Here is a 20,244-nt window from a genome sequence, read left to right on the forward strand (position 1 = left end):
GCAAGAACATAAAGATCCCAAGAGGCTCTTTCAAATCTGTGTTTCATGATACAAAAACCATCGTATGCTTTCACTTAATTCAACACAGGTTTCCCGCTCTGTGAATTGTATGTGATATTTGTCAGACATATACAGTATGAGTTGGGCCAGGAGTGTATCCCAGAGAGTTACAACTGGCAGGCAGCCTTACATAACACAAGCATTCATCAATAAGACAGAGATGCCATTGCGTGTTATATAACAATCTATTTATTGCACAAAGCTGGGTTTGTTCTGGGGAAAGGGAGTAGTCTGTAGTGGCCAGGGTCACATGGGTGACCAACTCAATAAAAATACGACCTCAGAGTTCCTCAGAATGCGTTCATCTGACAGGTACACTGACTTTCATTTGTTTCAGATATTCATTTCTACTTACAAACTTTTTCAGTGTCTCCAGAGGAATGGTCCGTATCATCAAAGGCCGTGTCTGTACTGTACCGAGTTTGAGTCAGCATGAAATCAAAATGTAAATGTTTTACAATTCAATCAATTCCAATTATTTTTACTTTTAAATATTATAAGAGGGTAATAGAGGGTAATTGCAGAATTGTGAAGAAAAAAGTCAGAGTTGTTAGATATAAACTTAGAATTGAGAGACAAAAAAGTTCAAAATTGCAAGATACAAGCTCAGATTTGTGGGTAAAAAGTCAGAATTGCAAGCCATAAACTCAGAATTGAGAGACAAAAAAGGTCAAAATTGCAAGATTTAAGCTCAGATTTGTGAGAAGAAAGTCAGAATTGAAATAAAGTCAGAGTTGTGAGATATAAACTTAGAACTGAGAGACAAAAAAGATCAAAATTGCAAGATACAAGCTCAGATTTGTGGGTAAAAAGTCAGAATTGCTAGACTTTCACACTGCACGTTGGTCCCGGAAAAGAACCAATGCTGTAAAGGGTGTGTCATAGTGATGACGCACGTCATCGTGCGACTCTTTTACCGGGTGTTTTGAGGGAAGAGCAATGTTCACGAGGAAAAAATATGTGCAAACTGTAATGAAGCAGAGATCAGAGAGCTCCTCACTATCCACGCTGAAGCTGAGATTGTTCGCCAGCTTAATGAAACGGAATGCGTCACATCACATGTCACATCGTAATGTCGCGTGTCTTTACGGGATCTTTATGGGATGTGTGTGAACACACACAGATTCAAGAAAATCACTGGCAGTGTGAATGATCCACAATCAAACGATCCCGGGACAAATCACTGAACACATTATCCGTGTATTTTCCGGAATTTATGTGTGAAAGAGGCAATAAACTCAAAGGTTAAAATTGCGAGATTTAAGCTCAGATTTGTGAGAAAAAAAAACTGTGATATCCAAACTCGGAATTATAGGAAAAAAGTCATAATTACAAGATATAAACTCAGGATTGAGAGACAGAAAAAAGTCAGAATTGCGAGACATAAACTAAGAATTGCAAGAAAAAAGTCAGGATTGTGAGTTATATACTCAAAATTGCTAGAAAAAGTTCAGAATTGCGAGATATAAACTGAGAATTGAGAAATTCCCAGTTTACAATTCTGACTTTTTTCCTCAGAATTCTCATTTTATACTGTATGTTGTGATTCCGATTTTTATTTTATTTTTTCAGAATTGTGAGGAAAAAGACAAGAGTTATGATATATATACTCAAAATTGTGAGAGAAAAATGTCAGAATTGCGAGATTGTCACGATCCTCCGGAGCCAGGGAAACGCGGAGACCAGGAACTTGATCCAAAACATAGATTTTATTGGAAATAAACACGTAGGAACACGGGAGACAAGGGAAATGACAATTAACAGCTGACACGGAGACAGGGAAACACAGGGCTTATAAACAGGGCTGAAGGAAATCAGACGAGGAGAACTCAAACAGGTGGGGAGCAAATCAAACACGGATGGAGACTAATCAACTCATAATGACAGGAACAGGAACAAACCAAATATGGGCACGAGAGGAGGGGAAATTTCCCAGTTTACATTTTTGAATTCTCATTTTATGGAATTCTCATTTTGTATGTTGTGATTCAGATTTTTTCTCAGAATTGTGAGGAAAAAGTCAGAATTGTGAAGTGTAAACTTGGAATTAAGAGAAAAAAGTCAGATTTGGGAGATAAAACTAGTTTTGTGTAAACATTCTCCTGTTCTCCTATTGATAAGAGTATGACATTAAGCCTTTCTCCCATGTGCAGCTTTATGAAAAGTCATTATAATTATGGATGCATTAAAATTAGGAAATATGTGGGTTTGACAGCAGCTGATCTCTGGAGGCGAAAGGGAGCCGGTGGGGTCAGATTACCTCAGCGCTCATGAGAAAACTTGAGTCTGGCTTAACCGTGAGACCCCTGTCGTTCTCCATCCGCTCACACATTCGTTCATGGCCTCAGGACACATTTCTGATACACTTTGCCAATGCATTTCTGATATGCTCAACAAAGTGTCGCAAGCATAATGTTTTGGTTTCTAGGTTACAGTTTTGTCTGATACTTACGTCAAGCGACGGTGTTAGTTTAGACATCCAAGCATGGGTCGTGTTACGAAAGCGGAAGTGGTAAAACGAGACTTGCTCTGGCCTCAACTATTCCAGCTGTCAACCCTAGTCTCCGACAGCCGTGAAATGTTGCAGAATAATCAATTATCATAAATATACTCCAATTGCCAGATTTCCTCTGAAGTAATTATATAAATGCATCTAAAAGCATCACTGCTTGACTGATGTAATGCTGATCTGGAAGAAATACAGAAATGCGGTCAAGCACTATTTGAATATTTATGGAACCTTCACAGTGTACAACAGGGTACAAAATAGGGCCCTTTTTTATTTTTCATAACTAAATATTGCATGAGCTGTTTTATTTTCTATTTATTTTACATCTACACTTATGCATTTGGCAGATGCTTTTATCCAAAGTGTCTTACATTGCATTAAGACTATATATATTTATAATAATTTATATTGTTTTATATTTATATTCATCTTTTTTATAAACCTTTTACCTTTTAAGTTTGGATGTCTAAATGCAAATTCAAACCCTGGTTTGTGTGATTTTCTACATGTAAAAAGAAGTTTAAAATTATAGTAACTAATAATAATAATAAGAAGAAGAAGAAGAAGAATGGAATGGGTAAAAGGGTTCAAATTTTAAAAAGAAAAAAAAATCTTAATAGGTGTAGCTATTTTTTGTCTGTTTTGCACTTATTTATAAACTAAAACCATAAATTAAAAAAATATCAGTTTTACAATAACTTGGGTAATTTAGGGTTGACAGTTATACTTGATTAATGCGGTCAACTAAGAAACTGAAATAAGGTTATTTACTTGTCTTCCCATCATGCTGCTGAAAGTGTCCAAATTATGTCACATCCTGTGTTTCACAATTTTAGGGGACCTTACTTTTTTTGTAATAGCGGAATTCATGTAGTAACAGAGCTATAGGGTAAACGTACCTATTATGCTCACGTACCCATTAAGCACACTTACATTTTTGAGATCAGATTATAAAAAGCAAAAATTATTTATTATCCTAATTGATGTCTTAACCAAATTCTATGTCTGTTACTATATACCTCCTATAATTTCAAGTCAATCAGATCATTGCACACTGGGATATGGGTCTCCACATGTTCACACTGGCTGGCGGCCATTTTGAAAGCTGTCTAAAAACTTTCACCAAAAGAGGAGCTCCTTAAATGTGCGTTTTTTAGATGTTTAAGCCTTTATTTTGGGTAAGTTTCACTACTTATTGTAAAATTAAGAGATTAATGTTCAGACTTTTGCATATTATAACCTGGAACTTGGATGTGGGAAATAATTACATTAGATCCAAAAGATAGTTTTAGCAACACAGCACAGATGCTACAGAACACAGTTAGCTGACTAGCTGTATAAGATTGTTTGCTACGCTAACATATTACTTCACAGGCATTATTGGCTTGTACTTTTACATCCATAATATTATAAATTAACAGTTTATTGCTGGTCTGTGGTTTTACAGTGCTGTAATTTTTTAAAGATTTCATATTATTGTAAGGTGAGCTTAAAGGGTGCTCTACTATGAAAATCACACAGCTTCAGTGTGACATCAATAAGAAAAAGTATAATATCATAAATATTGTTAATAATAGTTGTTCATATTAAAATATGTATGAAATTAATACATGACCTAGACTATTTATTTAGCAAAATCCTGTCATTTTAATAAATATTACATGAAATTTATAAAAAATTGTTGCTGCTCCAATTAAGCTCAGTGTGCTCTTTAAGCTCTTTCACACTGAACATCTATGTAAATACGTCATAAACAGACTTTAAATATTAACTGATGGTTGTCACTTTAAGTTAAGTTAATCAGTTTTCTATGGATTCTGTCAACTCAAATATACAGACTGACTGGCCCTGGTCTTTGGCAACTAGCATCAACTTCTCCAGACTGTAAATCTGTGGAAAATCGGGGCAAAAATCATGTAGTGTATTCCAGCCTTAAGAGACTATAGATAAGTTGACATCCATTTAAAAATAAGTTTCATAATGAGGCTAGTTTCTGTGTTCATCCCCATGAATTAAATGTTTTATTGGTTTGTTTTATTTGATTTTTGAATGTGTTACTTAGATGAACGTGGACTAATCTTGATGTTGCAATGTGCTTAGATGACACGTTGCCTCATTGCTTGATTTTAGTGTTCTGTTTATTTTGTGATTGACTTTGTACCTTCAAAAAAATATATTTTTATAATTTTTCTTTATAATTTTTCCTTAAAATAAACAAGAATTTTTAATAAAACATGATGTGAGCTTAATGGGAACATGGGTGTGCTTAAAGGGTACAAAAATGTACCCATTAAGCACAGCCTGACTTTTTGAATTTAATGATGTATATCGTAATTGAAATGCTTTTGTCATTTAAAATAAAATTAAATATTTTTGTGCAAGAGATTAATATTTTATTTTAACATAACTTTTTGTACTGAAACCAATATCTTGTGCACTAAAAATGTCTCAATGTAGATTTTGGTGAGCTTAATAGGTACGTTTACCCTACAGTATGTTACGTACAAGCTAAATATTATGTTTATGGTAGACATAAATAGGTTTTAAGTAAAAGTATATGTTTTAATTAAATTAGTATCAATGTTTTCAATGTTTGTCATTTCTTATTTTAATTGTTGGATACAGTCAAGGCGTAACTTGATTTCACAAGAAAATGCAACTAGTTTACACTGTGTTAAATTGGTGGCGAGTATGAATTGTCACATGGCATGTGAGTACTAAACTAAGTTATCTTTCATGTCTTATTGCACTTAATCTGTCAAATATACACATTTATGTTAAAAACACACAGTTACATAAACAGTTGGTTATGTCTGTGAAGGTAAACAGCTGGGAAAGATCTGTGTGGCAGCAGCGTAATATACAGTAAACAAATCAATAAATCCACTGCTCTCTTGTCTCCTCTGAGGCTGGGACTCTTTCACTTTAAACACTTTCGCTTGAACTTTCACCATGGCATTACAACTGGTATACTGTTGTTGCCTGCGAAAACACAATGGGTGGAAACTTGGAGATTAAGGGCATTAATATTATAATAAGATCCCTTTTCTACATCACTGGGGGAACCAAATTTGGGCAATCTGAACAATTAGATTTTTATGAAAATGTGCGATTTTTAGAAACCCCTTTTTAAACCCCTTTTTTTTAAACCCCTTACGCAAGCCCTGAAACTTGTCAGGCATGCGTAAGCAGATCGTACAAAACAGTATAAATAAGATGATTGGGACAGGCCAAAATGACCCTTTAAAAGGGAGTATGTTGTTTTATAAATTAGCTACTTATGCTAGGTTAATCTTAGATAATACTTTATCTTAAAAACAACAACAACAAAAAATGTGTAGTTAGTATCTCTAATGCTTGAAAAAAAAAGCCATGGGACAAAATAGTGTATTATATTTGGAGTGTAAACACAGAAACTGCTCCACTACACTAGTGGAGCAACTAGCTGAACTTGAACGAGTTTGACATGATTTCTGAAACATTTATTGAATCAACAGAAAAACCCCTTCATATACAGTACCTTCCTTTGTGTGCATCGTACTTTGCTGTGGCTTTTCCCCGTCAAATCCTGCCACACATATTTGTGCAATAATCTTTCTAAGAGCAGGACTGTGTCTGTGACAGATCTTGGAGATGTATTCTCTCTCTGTGCGACCGGTCTAGGAAATGTAATCTCTCCCGTGAAACTAGGCCATGGCGTGATTTCACATTTGTTACACCGCCAATAGCACACGGCCTGTCACAAAGAGCATCCATTTATTATGCTGTCCCTCCGGCTCTTGTGTTCTAACAGATCACCTTTAGAGCTCATCTACTCCCCTTCAAAGTACATATTTCATTATGAATTGTTTTATGGCTCACAACATATCAAGGGATCCTTTATTCATATTGTCTGGGATGCTTTCAGTAATAAATGGCATAATGCCTTCAACAAGAATATGCAAGGATATGAAAAAATGACTGGTAGGGTTTTTGGTGTGAGCTATCCTGTTGCTAGGGTGTTCTGTGTGGTTTCAGGGTGTTGCTATGTTGTTTTTATGGGGAGTTTCTACGTAGTTGCTTTGTGGTTGTTTGGGTGGTTCTTTGGTGTTGCTGTGCAATTCCCAAGGTATTCTGAGTGGTTCTTAGGGTGTTGCTATGTTGTTGCTCGGGTGCTCTGTGTGGTTCTTAAGGTGTTACTAGGGTGTTTTGAGTAGTTGGTATGGTGTTGTTATGCAATTGCTAAATGGGGTGCTCTGATTGGTTATTTATTTGTTGCTTGAGTTTCTTAGGGTGTTTCTATGTTGTTGCTAGGCTGCTCTGTGTTTATTTGGGTGTTGCTGGGGTGGTTTGAGTGGTTGTTATGGTGTTGCTATGGAGTTTCTAAATGGGATGTTCTGATTAATTCTTTAGTCGTTGCTTAGGTGTTCTTAGTGGGTCTTAGGGTGTTGCTATGTTGTTGCTAGGGTACTCTGTGTGGTTCTTAGGGTGTTGCTAGGGTGTTTTGAGTAGTTTCTATGGTGTTGTTATGCAACTACTAAATGGGATGTTCTGATTGGTTCTTATGTTGTTGAAGTGTTCTGAGTGGTTCTTAGGGTGTTGCTGTGGTGAGAACTACTGTTTTGAGTAGTTGCTTTGGTGGGACTATACACTGGCTAAATGGGGTGGTCTGATTGGTTCTCTAGTTGTTGCTTAAGTGTTCTAAGTGGTTCTTAGAGTGTTGCAGTGTTGTTGCTATGCAGTTGCTAAATGGGTGTTCTGATTGGTTCTTTAGTTGTTGTTTGAGTGATCTAAGTGGTTCTTATGGTGTTGCTATGGTATTGCTATGGTGTTTTGAGTAGATACTATGGTGTTGCTATGCAATTGCTAAATGGGGTGTTCTGATCGGTTCTTAAGTTTTTATTGAAGTGTTCTGAGTGGTTGCTTTGGTGTTCTGAGCGGTTCTTACAGTCTTGCTATGAGGTCGCCAGGGTGTTTTTGGTAGTTTCTGTGGGGTTGTTCTGCTGTTGAGTAGTTCTCAAGGTGTTGCTCTACAATTGTGAAGGTGTCCTGTGAAGTTCTGTCTCTTTGAGCGTTGAGTAGGCTAGTTGATAGACTCTTTATGAGTGATTGTTACCATACAGTTACTAAGGTGGTCTGAGTGGTTGCTGTGCTGTTGCTAGGGTGTTCTGGGCGGTTGCCAGGTTGTTGCAATACCTTTGCTATTAAACGGCATGTTTTATTATTCAGGCAGATATAAACAGCAAGATTCTACTCACATTATTGCTTCATTATGACAGTAGTTGACTTTGTGTGGCAGAAGACGGTTTGAATTATTGTCCATTATTGTGGCCCTTTCACAACACACTGACACACAAAACTGAGTTTGCATGGCTAGAAGCCTTTGCATTCACATACTTTTGCAAGAGTTTGTTTCAGACCTGACTTTAATTTTATTTATTTATTTTTTCTGACCTGACTGAGCCAGCAGAAAACATTGTTGACATTATAAAACTTATTGTTGAGCCCTGCCATAAAAAAAGGGGCTTCTTTAAAGGGGTTTGTTGCATTTGTTACATTGGAATGAGTTGGAGAGAAGCACCTGCTGGTCTGAGCCAGTTATTTTCCACCATGACAGTAAATAAACAGTCCACCTGCTATCAGTTAGCTCAGTGGTTGAGGCTTGGGGAAAGAGAGAGTAGAATGGGCGGTACCTTTTGCTTCAGGGAAGGACATTCATCTCACATCTGTTTCCGTTTCACACCCTGCCTGCCTCTGCTTGTGTGTGTGTCTGTTTGAGAACAAATGTGTGTGTGTGTGTGGGCTTTGTGTGCTGGATCACCATCTTGGCAGACCTGGATCTAACAGAGAGATGCAGGTGACAAGGAAGTGCATGATGGGACAGACTTACTATGGAGAAGGTTAGATTTTTGATACAAACCATGATCTGAGGCATGTGTGTGTGTGTGTGTGTGTGTGTGTGTATGTGTGTGCGTGTGCGTGTGCGTATGTGTTTGTGTCTGAGAAAGCAGAAGTGTGTAGCAGAAGTATATTGTAGAGCTAACAGAGACTGACTGTACTAATGACCATGTCTGTTCATGTTTTGCTAGAGTTTACCCTGCTTTTGTTACTCGTGGGCACATGAAAGCAATTGGTGTGATTTTTCTTGGGTTTGTGACAAGTACATTTGTTTATTCTGTATGTGTAATTGAAGTGTTTTTGTTGAAAATATTTCTGTTGTGTGCAACAGAATACTAAATCTAATCCACCGCTTAAAGGTGCACTAAGCGATTTTTGCCAAACGATGTTGATATTTGAAAGCACCAAAACAAACACATCCATAGTCCAATAGGACCTCGCCCCTATTTAGATATCTCCGCCCCACATGTACGTACACAACCCTGGCATAATGACAATCGTGGAAACAGGCAAAGATGACACATAACAAGCATATTTAAATAAAAGCCAACACAGATAAGTTGTGTGAAACAATGCAAAATCAACGTTACTCACCTATCAAAAAGAAACAACGCAACCTCGGTATCCGATTCGAGCCCTTCCTGCTCCTTGAGTTCTCTCCACCACTGGAAAGCTGCTCCGATATTTACGTGGGTCCTACCACTTGCCTGATCGTAACCCTTCTTTTTAATGTTTTGTTACTCTGATATTTTACTCTTTTTTTTTTCTTCCAGTTCTCTCTATCTGTAGTTGATCTGCTAAAATCCATCCTGTACACTCAAATTGAGCGCTGCATCATTACAAGACACGCCCCTTAATGCTGATTGGCTGCAAGTGTGTTTTGGGACATGGGGGTCTCCTGGGGGTCTGACACTGTGGTCAAAAGCGTTTTTCAATTTTCAAATATTGCTTAGTGCACCTTTAATCAACCTATTTACTTTCATAATGCTATTATAAAAAGTTTGTCTTGATTTTTTTCTCACATCACCAAAGTCAGAGTAGCCAGTAGCCAAATAGCTATTTACAGTAGGCTTTGTTTTAGGACACTTCTGTAGGTAACACAGCCTTTTTCTTAAATATTGTTACAATTCAATTTGCAGTAATAACAGCAAATAAAGATAGACCTAAAAAAAAAAGAAAAGAAAAAAGCCTTATTATTGGGATGCATCGAGGTCTTGATGGCAAACTTGACCTTCTGCCTACATGCCCTGGTCAAAATGCCTCCTCAAAAGTGGGTGCCAGCAGTGTTTTATTCAGGCTGACTCCATCCTTGTATGAAATGCTCAATTCTCACAATCCAATCAATTCTATACGGACAAAATCAAGTCCTAGTCCAAGTCCTATTTTTTTCTCATTGTATATTCTGTTTAAGAAATACGTCATATTACAGAGGTAAAACTGGGTTATCACTGCATGTATTATGTTGACTTTGAAGTTAAGAACCGTGAAGTGATTAATATTTAATTTTGTGGGAACATCGTCCAGTCCAGAAGGTTTAGGAAGGTTTAAGATCTCTCAGACAGAAACTTTCTTCTTAGAATTCTTAGTTTTACTTTCCCTCCTCTCTGTTTGATGATTACTAATGTCTTGATTTTTTTGTTTTTTTTTGCCTTCAGGAACATGGACCTTTAGCTGCCTTACTGGCTTATGTAAGCAGGACGATCTAGTACACAGACGCCCAAAACAGTCTACGAGAACTAAGGTCTGACATTCCATCGGACGGAAAGTGTCTGAAGAAAATTAAAGGAGGGAGGAGTTGACAACAGATGAATCAGTCACAGAAATACAGGGAAGCACACTGGACGCCATGAGGGAGGAGAGCGAAGGAATCTTACGGTTTCGACTTTCTCTTGATGAACACTGAAGTCCACCTAAAGCCTGCCGTGCTCAGGGGAGAGAGTCCCCTGATATGAACCCCAAGTCCTTGGGATCTGGAATGCAAACACGCCCTTATGCCAGGGCCTGAGTGGGTCTTCCACCATGTCATGGTAGCATTGTACGCCAAAACATCAACCCTTAAAAAAAAATTGTAAACTGTAGACTTGAACAATGCATGTTGTGTAACACCAATCTGAAATTGGTTTCCAACAAAAACTTCCTCTAGTATCAGCTCTACTGTATCACCATATCATTTTACATTGCATACATTTACCGTCCACTCTCCCACTTCCTGGGATTACCAGCTCAAGTCCAGGTGCAGTCAACCATGGGGTGCCGGCAGAGTTCGGAGGAGAAGGAGGCCGCCCGGCGCTCACGTCGCATTGATCGACACCTCCGCTCAGAAAGCCAGCGGCAGCGGCGTGAGATCAAACTCCTCCTGCTCGGCACCAGCAACTCCGGCAAGAGCACCATCGTGAAGCAAATGAAGATCATCCATAGTGGAGGCTTCAACCTGGAGGCCTGCAAGGAATATAAGCCCCTCATCCTCTACAATGCCATTGACTCGCTCACCCGCATCATCCGCGCCCTTGCCACCTTGAAGATCGACTTCCACAATGCCGATCGGGCATACGACGCAGTGCAACTCTTCGCCCTCACCGGGCCTGCCGAGAGCAAGGGCGAGATCACGCCAGAGCTCCTGGGGGTGATGAAGCGCTTGTGGGCCGATCCAGGTGTGCAGGAGTGCTTTTGCCGCTCCAACGAGTACCACCTAGAGGACAATACAGCCTATTATCTAAACGACCTGGACCGCATTTCAGCGCCCGAGTACATCCCAACCGTTGAGGACATTCTGCGCTCACGTGACATGACCACTGGCATTGTTGAGAACAAATTCACCTTCAAGGAGCTCACCTTCAAAATGGTGGACGTGGGCGGTCAGCGTTCAGAAAGGAAGAAGTGGATCCACTGTTTTGAGGGTGTGACTGCCATTATATTCTGTGTGGAGCTCAGTGGCTATGACCTCAAGCTTTATGAAGACAACCAGACGGTAAGGAGAGCCAATTTTGAATTCAGGCCATTGGTGCGAACAGATAATGCAAGCAGAGACACATGAACTCCATGTTATCTGCACACGGCTACGTACATCTCTACAGTAAATTCATCTTGTCCGTGGCACTGACAAACAAACTGCTTTTATCATCTTGCTTCCACATTTCCTGTAGCACACAAGTTTCAGTTACATTCAAGCTATTTAGAGTCCTAACAGTACCCTGCTAAAAGACCAGCATAGCGTGTTGTGTTTTAAAAACTGATGTTCCTGATAGATTTGGACTGAATTATCCATCAAGACTACATTGGTCATCTAACTTCATCAGAAAGATAATGCTGGGCAACCAGCCAAGGGTAGGTGGTTTACAGCTTAACCAGCTAAAGCTGGTTTGTTGGTCTTACCATGTCTCCCAGCCTTTTGAAGCAGATGTTTTGACTCTTGGATCTTAGATGGGTTTTGGGCCCTTTTCAGCAGTTTAGACTGGGAGATCACCTGGCCTCCCAACTAAACACCACCTTAACCAGTGGTGCGTTCACTTAGAATGACATAGCACTGCCTATCTACTATAGAATGATGCATCATTGAAGAAATTAAAGGGTTAGTTCACCCAAAAATGTTTTTAATTACCCTCATGTCATTCCAAACCTGTCAGACTTTTGGAACACAAATTAAGATATTTTTGATGAAAGCTTTCTGACCCTACATAGACAGCAATGCATCTACCATGTTCAAGGCCCAGAAAGTTAGTAAGGACATCATTAAAATAGTCCATGTGACATCCGTGGTTCAACCGTAATGTTTTGAAGCTACAAGAATACTTTTTGTGTTCAAAGAAAACAAAAATAACAACTCTATTCAACATTTTTTTCTCTTTCGTGTCAGTCACCGCCGCGCATTCACGAGAGTATCACAACGCATATGCGTGATGCTGTTGATGCAGGAGCTGGCATTCTTATGTTGTGGTACTCTATTGAATGCGTGTCGAAGACTGACACATAAGAGAACAGATTGTTGAATAAAGTTGTTATTTTGGGCCTTGAATGTGGTAGTTGCGTTGCTGTCTGTGCTGGCTCAGAAAGCTCTTGGATTTCATCGAAAATATCAAAATTTGTGTTCTAAAGATGAACTAAGGTATTACGGGTTTGCAATGACATGAGGGTGAGTAATTAATGACAGAATTTTCATTTTTGGGTGAAACTGACAAACAAGTCATGACTGTTTCCCAAAACCGTAATAACTTTGTTGCACATCCATAATTTCAAACATGCTAACAAGAAACCACAGGTTGAGAGCTGTACTGTTGTTCCAGCCACACAAATTTTCCGTTCTGACGATAGCCTAGTGGGCAGCATGTCGATATGTAGTTTGATTCCCGGCTCAAGGTCCTTTGCCAATCCCATTGCCTTTTCTCCACCCTATACTTTCCTGTCTAATCTCTACTGTCATATTTAATAAAGGCATAAAAAGGATAAAAATAAAATTTTACTGTGCTGTTTGCGAATGGTCATTGGAACTATGGTTTCGGGAAAAACCTTTAATCTTTTAACTATTTTTTAATGACAGAACATGTGACAATTGTTACATTTGGGAAATGCACCCCAGACTGGGAGACCAGAGTAAACTAGCTAAGACTAGCAAATTAGCTAAGGCTGAGTGTCTACCCATTGAAATTCATGCTAGCATAAGCTAGTCTTTACAGCGGGCTTCCCGTCAATTAATAGCAAATGATATTTACAGAGTAAACCCGATTATATTTGCCTCCAATGTTAATTAAAGGTATGTTTGTGTTGAGACTCGGAATTAACTTTTCTAAACGACCATCTAACCACATACATTTTCTCTCCATGTGGTAAAGCTAATTGCTTATCAGTGAGTTCAAAGACTGCATACCTGTGTGCGCTATGCTAAACCTTTTCCCTCGACTCACAACAAGAACTTCCAAGTAGTGCATTAGCCTGGAATATCAATTAGAGTTGGGGAGTTAAAAATAAAATTGTTCTGCGAGTCTTGGTGGGGAGGGGTGTACAAGAGTGATAATTGAGTTCACAGTGCAAGGTGTCAGGGTGTACCCGTGAGAATTATCAGATTTAGCACTGGGGAAAATCGCTGATGTGATGGGGGTCAGACAAAGTTTTGTGTGTCTTCTGCTATAAAGTTTGAAAGAAAAAGAAAGTAACAAGCTGAAAGGGAAGTGAGGAAACTGAAGGAAGGAGTTAGCATCTCACTAGGGGAATGGTGAAAAGAGAATATATTGGTCCTCCTCCAGTGGTTTTCCATCTTATCTGGTTGAGAACCGTTGCAGCAGTCAGAGATTACTTGAGGTCACCTTCGAATATGATTTATTAGCACATGTTTACAAGGTGCGTTGCTGATTGTCATGGTAGATTCAAATTCAATTAATTTTTTAAAGGGCACCTATTATGCAAAATTCACTTTTACATGTTGTTTGAACATAAATGTGCCTTGGCACTGTGTGTACACAACCACCCTATGATGATAAAAATCCATCTGCTCCTTTTTCAAAAAAATCCCCATTAATCATTAGCAGTGTCTCAGAACAAGTTGTCCACAGAATCCGTAAAATGTGACATCACATTTTACAAGCCCCGCCCAGGACTGTTGACGGACACTGCCGTATTAGCAGAGACACCACTCTGAGTGAGCCGCACACAGTCCACCATGTTTATCTTCATGCTAGAGCATTTAAAAGCAGCGTTCAAGTAAGAAATGTCCTCTTATTACAGCTATAGACATTATTCAGTCCAGAGCAGTCAGTGTTAATTTCGCCAACAAAGACAACAACGAAAAATATTCGTTAACAAACCTTTTTTCTATGACGAAATTTATGCCGCGTCTTCGTTAACAAGACGAGACGGGACTAGAATGTTATTTGAGGACTACTGGACATTCAAAATACATCCTATAGGCTAAGTTAACTGTCTTTCAAAATGTGCGTCCCTGTCATTGGATTACAGTCGAATGAGGTGCGCTTGCATATCTAGTTTCAGTATGGCAGCCGCAGTGGATGGATAGGCTACCAAAACACGAACTAGCGATCTGAAACAATGGCGTCAGCACCTGAAGGGTTAGGGATAGAGTGACCAGACGTCCCGTTTTTCCTGGGCGTCACAATTCGTTGTCTATTAACTTAAAGTTAGTGAAGGCTGATAGAAGCGCTCTCTCTCGCGCACGCTCCACTTCTTCAGTTCTCATACAGCACACGATCAGTTCTCAGTTCTCAGTGCTCAAATACACACAAAGCAGTCCAAATGTCTATCGTGTAGAGGATCTCACGTAAAAACAGTCGGTTATGGCTTAAGTGAACGTAAACAGGTGGGTGAAAACTAAATGTGTGTCAGTATTACATGCATTCCTTCCGTTTTAAAGGGACAGCATTCCTAATTAAATCCCTATCTGTGTCATCAATGTTAACCAACAAAAGATGTTAAATAAATGTATACGTGTTAAGTAAACCTACTGTATCTGAAAAATTTGTTTAATTTGTATCTCTATCAAAAAATGAAAATGTATTCCAGTTTTTCCAAATTCAATCCTTGATTCAAATTTCTCATAAACTTAATTGATTTGGTATAAAGAGAGAAGAATTAATGACTATTTTTGTTTGAAGTCTACATATAAAATAGCTACCAAAATAAATGCGGTTAACTGCAGTTTGACTAAATGTAATGACTAAAAGTTGACAAAAATGCAATGACTTTTCGTCGACTAAAACTAGACTAAAACTATGAAAGACTCAAATTACTAAAATGTGACTAAGACTATTAAGCATTTTCATCTCAAGATAAAGACTAAGAATAAATAAAAAAATGCCTGCCAAAATTAACACTGAGAGGAGTGAGTGAATTTCTGGTTTTTATTTTATCGTTTGTGTTATATTAACAGCATAGTATAGGTACTGTATACAATGCTGCTGTCACTTCATACACTGATCTAATATAAACATGTGATTTCTTTCCCAGCTGTTTACCTTCTCAGACATTACAGTTTTTGTTTTTGTAACGTATGTGTGTTTTTAACATACACTTGTGTGTATTTGACAGTTTAAGCACAATAAGAGATGAAAGAGAACTTAGTTTAGTACTTGCATGCCGTGTGACAGCTGCTTTCTGTGCGTGTGCTTCAGATGTGTGCTCTCAGGAAACCGTATATCAGAAGTTTAAACTAATATGGTTTAAAATGCATGATTTCAGCACCATAGACATGATAATAAAAACAAACAGATGTTTTTAGCAGAGTATCCAAAGTACGAGCTGTAAAGGCACAGCCCTATTCTAGAAAAGGGGGCGGGGAACAGCAGCTCATTTGCATTTAAAGAGACATGCACGAAAATAGCCTGTTTCTGCCTTCACTCAAAACAGGCATATTCAAAATGATATAATAAATGATCTGTGGGGTATTTTGAGCTGAAACTTAACAGGCACATTCTGGGGACACCTGAATTGAATATCTTGAATATCCTATTTCAGAAATGTGTTATATTACATAAGTAAAACAGCTTGCTAAGGTCATGTAATGTTGATTTTAATAGATACAGTGGAAAAATATGACACATCAGTTTTTTTTTCCATGTTCGTAAGAAAGATGTTGTTGCTGTGCTATTTATTTTTTTGTTCTCCTTGACCATTCAGGAAAGGCTCATGGAAAATCTGGGCTACACAGGGCCTCACGAGTTTCACAAACATACGCTAACAGCTAGATGAGCGTGTGTTTGAGCTCCAGGGTCTGGGGTGAGCCTCTGAATTAGATTACTCAATAAGCACTCATCTCTGAACTGGCCCACATGTGCTGCCGCTTGCGTGCTGCCAATCTGCTCTGGTTCTGCCAGTATGGAGCAGAATTTGTGAAATGACACTCTGCGCATTCACTCACTCGCACGCATCGGTTGAGGCAAAAGGGATCAGTGCGGTCACCGAATGATTGAGTCAGAGTGGCAGAGAAGGGTTTAAAGCAATGCTTCATGGTCTTGAGAAAGTCTGTCTGAATGGACTGTCTGCCATAGGGAGAGACACGAGCATTAGAAGAGAAATTGAATGACGATGCTCCAAAGAATGTAGTTAATAAGAGGAAATCTTGGTGACTTGTGTGTTAAATAGACAATGTTGACTAAGATGACAGGGTCGGGCAAGTGACACTAAAAGCTTTTGTGCTGCAGTAATGTGTCTAGACAACCACTACTGTATATAGGACTTTTGAACACAGTCATTATATAGGAAAACAGGACTCTATTAAAATGCTTGGTTAAACGAACAGCAGTTTTCACAGCATACTAAGCCAGTATACAGCTACAGGCAGAAGCGTCATGCTCACTCAAACAGATTTTTGAGCCAAGTGGATTTTGAATGGAACAAATAAATGAGTCACAATTGCTGAATAGTCATGAAGTAAGGTCAACTGGTTCATCTAGATTTTTATTTTTTTTTAAGAAAATAATTGCAATTTTAGGCTTTAATTAGCATGCTAACAGTGTTCTGTTTCATAGCTGTTAGACAATTTGCATGGCAAAACCCTCATTTTTCGAACACGTTGTTCACAGAAGGGTGTCTTTGGCTGTTGTTTGCATCCCAAGTTTTTGAGTATCTCATTGCATTGGGGTCAGTAAGATTTGATTTGAATTGACAGTAAAGACAGTAAAGACATAACATTACAAAAGATTACAAAAAAAAAAAACAGATTTCAGTTTCCACAAACATAATCAGCCACACAGCTGTTTTCAACATTAAGACGTCTTTCAAAGACAAATATATTAATTAAAATCATATAATAATTTGAACCCAGGTCTCATTGTTCACTAAAACCTCTATATAATTAAAAACAACAACAAAAACAAAAACACATGAAACATGTTTGATTTTTCAAGGCAAGGTTTTTCCAGAACACCGCAAACACTCAGTACCTTCCCCAGATAATAGTTGGAGGGGGCAGTAGGGCAGTCATGGCCTAATGGTTAGAGAGTCGGACTCGTAACCCAAAGGTTGTGGGTTTGAGTTTCAGGTCCGGCACGGATTGTCGGTGGGGGAAGTGAATGTCCAGCGCTCTCTCCACCCTCAATACCATGACTGAGGTGCCCTTGAGCAAGGCACCGAACCCCCAACTGCTCCCCAGGTGTGTGTGCACTTTGGATGGGATGAATGCAGAGTCATGCAGTGTCGTCTGAGGGCCCAAAGACCACAGGCGTCCAACAAAGGTCTTTGGCCCTGTCCCTTACGCACAGAGATTTCTCCAGTTTCTCTGAATCTTTTGATGATCTTATGCACTGTAGATAATGAGATTTGCAAAGCGTTGATTTGACGTTGAGGAGCGTTGTTTTAAAAGTCTTTTTACGCACTCTTTCACAGACTGGAGAGCCTCTGCCCATCTTTACTTCTGAGAGACTCTGCCTCTTTAAAACATCCCTTTTATATCTAATCATGTTATAGACCTGATGTCAATTAACTTAATTAGTTGCTAGATGTTCGCCCAGCTGAATCTTTTCAAAATTTCTTGCTTTTTCAGCCTTTTGTTGCCCCCGTGCCAACTTTTCTGAGACCTGTAGCAGGCATCAAATTTGAAATGAGCTCATTTAGTGGATAAAAGTGTAAAATTTCTCTGTTTAATCATTTGTTATGTTCTCTATGTTCTATTGTGAATAAAATATTGGCTCATGTGATTTGAAAGTCTTTTAGTTTTCATTTTATTCGAATTTAAAAAAAAACGTCCCAACATTTCCAGAATTAGCATTGTACAGAATTAGGCATTAAACAGTTAGTTCACTGAAAAATGAAAATTCTGTCATTAATTACTCACCCTCATGTCGTTCCAAACCCGTAAGACCTTCGTTCATCTTTGGAACACAAATTAAGATATTTTTGATGAAATCCGAGAGCTTTCTGACCCAGCATAGACAACATCCACAACTACCACATTCAAGGCCCAGAAAGGTAGTAAGGACATTGTTAAAATAGTCCATGTGACATCACTGGTTCAAACCTTAATTTTATGAAGCTACGAGAATACTTTCTTGTGTGTAAAGAAAACAAAAATAACTTTATTCAACATTTTCTTCTTTTCCGTGTTAGTCTTCGCCGCATGTACACGAAATTACAACGATGCATGCGTGAGGTGCTGCTGATGCAGAAGCCAGTGTTCTAAAGTAGGACATCAATCTTTCTTATTTCATTGTCTGTATATTCTGGTAGTTGCGTTGCTGTCTATGTAGGGTCCGAAAGCTCTCAGAATTCATCAATTTGTGTTCCGAAGTTGACATTTCATTTCATAGCTCACTCATCCCTTTAATGTGTGCTTTATAAGTATGAATGAACAGCCAATATATTAGAAATATGCATGCTAATAAGCAACTAGTCCCTAAACTAAAGTGTTACCAGTCCCACCTATTATGATTTTCACCATGCATCAACCCTATTTTTAGTAATTGTTTTACCTAATGAAATCAATTGAACAATTGAATTAGCTAAAATTCAACAGATTTGAATTAGAAACGTCCTCTCTTCTGTAGTCCCACATTAAAGGAAAGCTTATTCCCGCACATCTGGTACAAAAGCTTTCCAGTAATTCACTGCCACAAATCTATCTTTTCAGCTGCGATCCGCAATCATCTAATTCTGCTGGGGACTTCAAGCAACAGTTGTCAATTTTGTGGCACAACACATTTTATCTTCTTTTCCCCCTTCAACATCCCTTTCCAGGTTCCTTTTTTTGACCCAACCCTCCCTTAAAAAAGGTTTCCATGGCAACTGTTGCCAAGCAACAGAGCAGTCAAACGCTCCTAATCCTGGGCTGTTGACAATGAGCTGTGACCAGGAGGAGGGGGTTGGGGGGGGTTTACATAGTGCTCGGCAACCGGAGAGAGGATAGTAGTGCGCTCTTGCAAGCGGCGGAGAACGTGTCCTTGTGCGGAGAAGGATAGCGCGAAGAACTGCATTGCGCAATAGTTGGTTGAAGCAATGCAGCTCTGGTGCCAGTTGGCTGGGAGGAGTTGTAGAGGCACTCAAGAACTGGGTCATTATGGGAGGGATGCTTGGGCAACATGGAAGGATATATTTGGCTTTGAGGAAGTTCACTGATGAGGACTTCTGCCATCTCCCACTTTATGACTGACATGAGCCATTGAAGCACATTAATTTATTTCTTTTCTTTTCTTTTCTTTTTTTTTTTTGGTCTGATTTTTTGACTAGACTGAAAATTTTAAATTATGTAATCATTTATTCACACTCATGTCGTTCCAAATCTGTATGACTTGCTTTCTTCTATTGTACACAAAATAATATATTCTTACTTATGTCTCTGGGTTTTTTGTCCATAGAATGAAAAATAAAGGGTTGTTTGGTTCCCAACATTCTTCAAAATATCTTCTAAATTCCTTAGAATTAAGTAAGGCCCTGTTTAAATCTTGTGTTAAGATACATTTTTGTTGATCCGATCACAAGTAGACAACACTAAATACAGGTATAAACAGGGTCTGCTTTCGACCACATCCAGAGTTAGTCGAAAACAAGAGCTCAGCAGTAACTGATTACATGTAATCTGGGCTACGTAATCAGATTCCAAAGATTACTGTAGGTACTCATAATTGGACTATATTAGCTACATGTTAAAATCCTTGTAATCAGACTACAGTTACTTTTTATTGATTACATGATTACAAATTATTCACACAATAGCAATACATTTTATTTTAAATTTCATTTATCTACATTCAGAAAGTCTTCCAATTTTGTGGACATTCACATAAAACCAGTCACTTGTCAGGTGGCTAGAATTACAAAAAAAATTGAGAGGCCACACAGAATTTGCACTGGATTTACAAAAT

General features: G+C 38.6%; 1 protein-coding gene across 6 annotated transcripts in view; it reads left to right on the forward strand.

Moving 5' to 3' along the window:
• gnaz (guanine nucleotide binding protein (G protein), alpha z polypeptide) overlaps window positions 1–20,244 on the forward strand; it is a 67,782-nt gene that overhangs the window by 33,681 nt on the left and 13,857 nt on the right. For 5 of the 6 annotated variants that reach the window (XM_058788595.1, XM_058788592.1, XM_058788594.1 and 2 more), the window contains one exon: window positions 10,102–11,414. In XM_058788595.1, the coding sequence (XP_058644578.1) occupies window positions 10,692–11,414 (723 nt within the window). In that variant the 5' untranslated portion in view covers window positions 10,102–10,691. Of the gene's footprint in view, window positions 1–5,382; window positions 8,449–10,101; window positions 11,415–20,244 lie in introns of those variants that run through there. The other variant, XM_058788593.1, reaches the window with a different exon arrangement.

This window comes from Onychostoma macrolepis, chromosome 10, assembly GCF_012432095.1.
Source record: "Onychostoma macrolepis isolate SWU-2019 chromosome 10, ASM1243209v1, whole genome shotgun sequence".
In the NCBI taxonomy this organism is placed as follows: domain Eukaryota; kingdom Metazoa; phylum Chordata; class Actinopteri; order Cypriniformes; family Cyprinidae; genus Onychostoma; species Onychostoma macrolepis.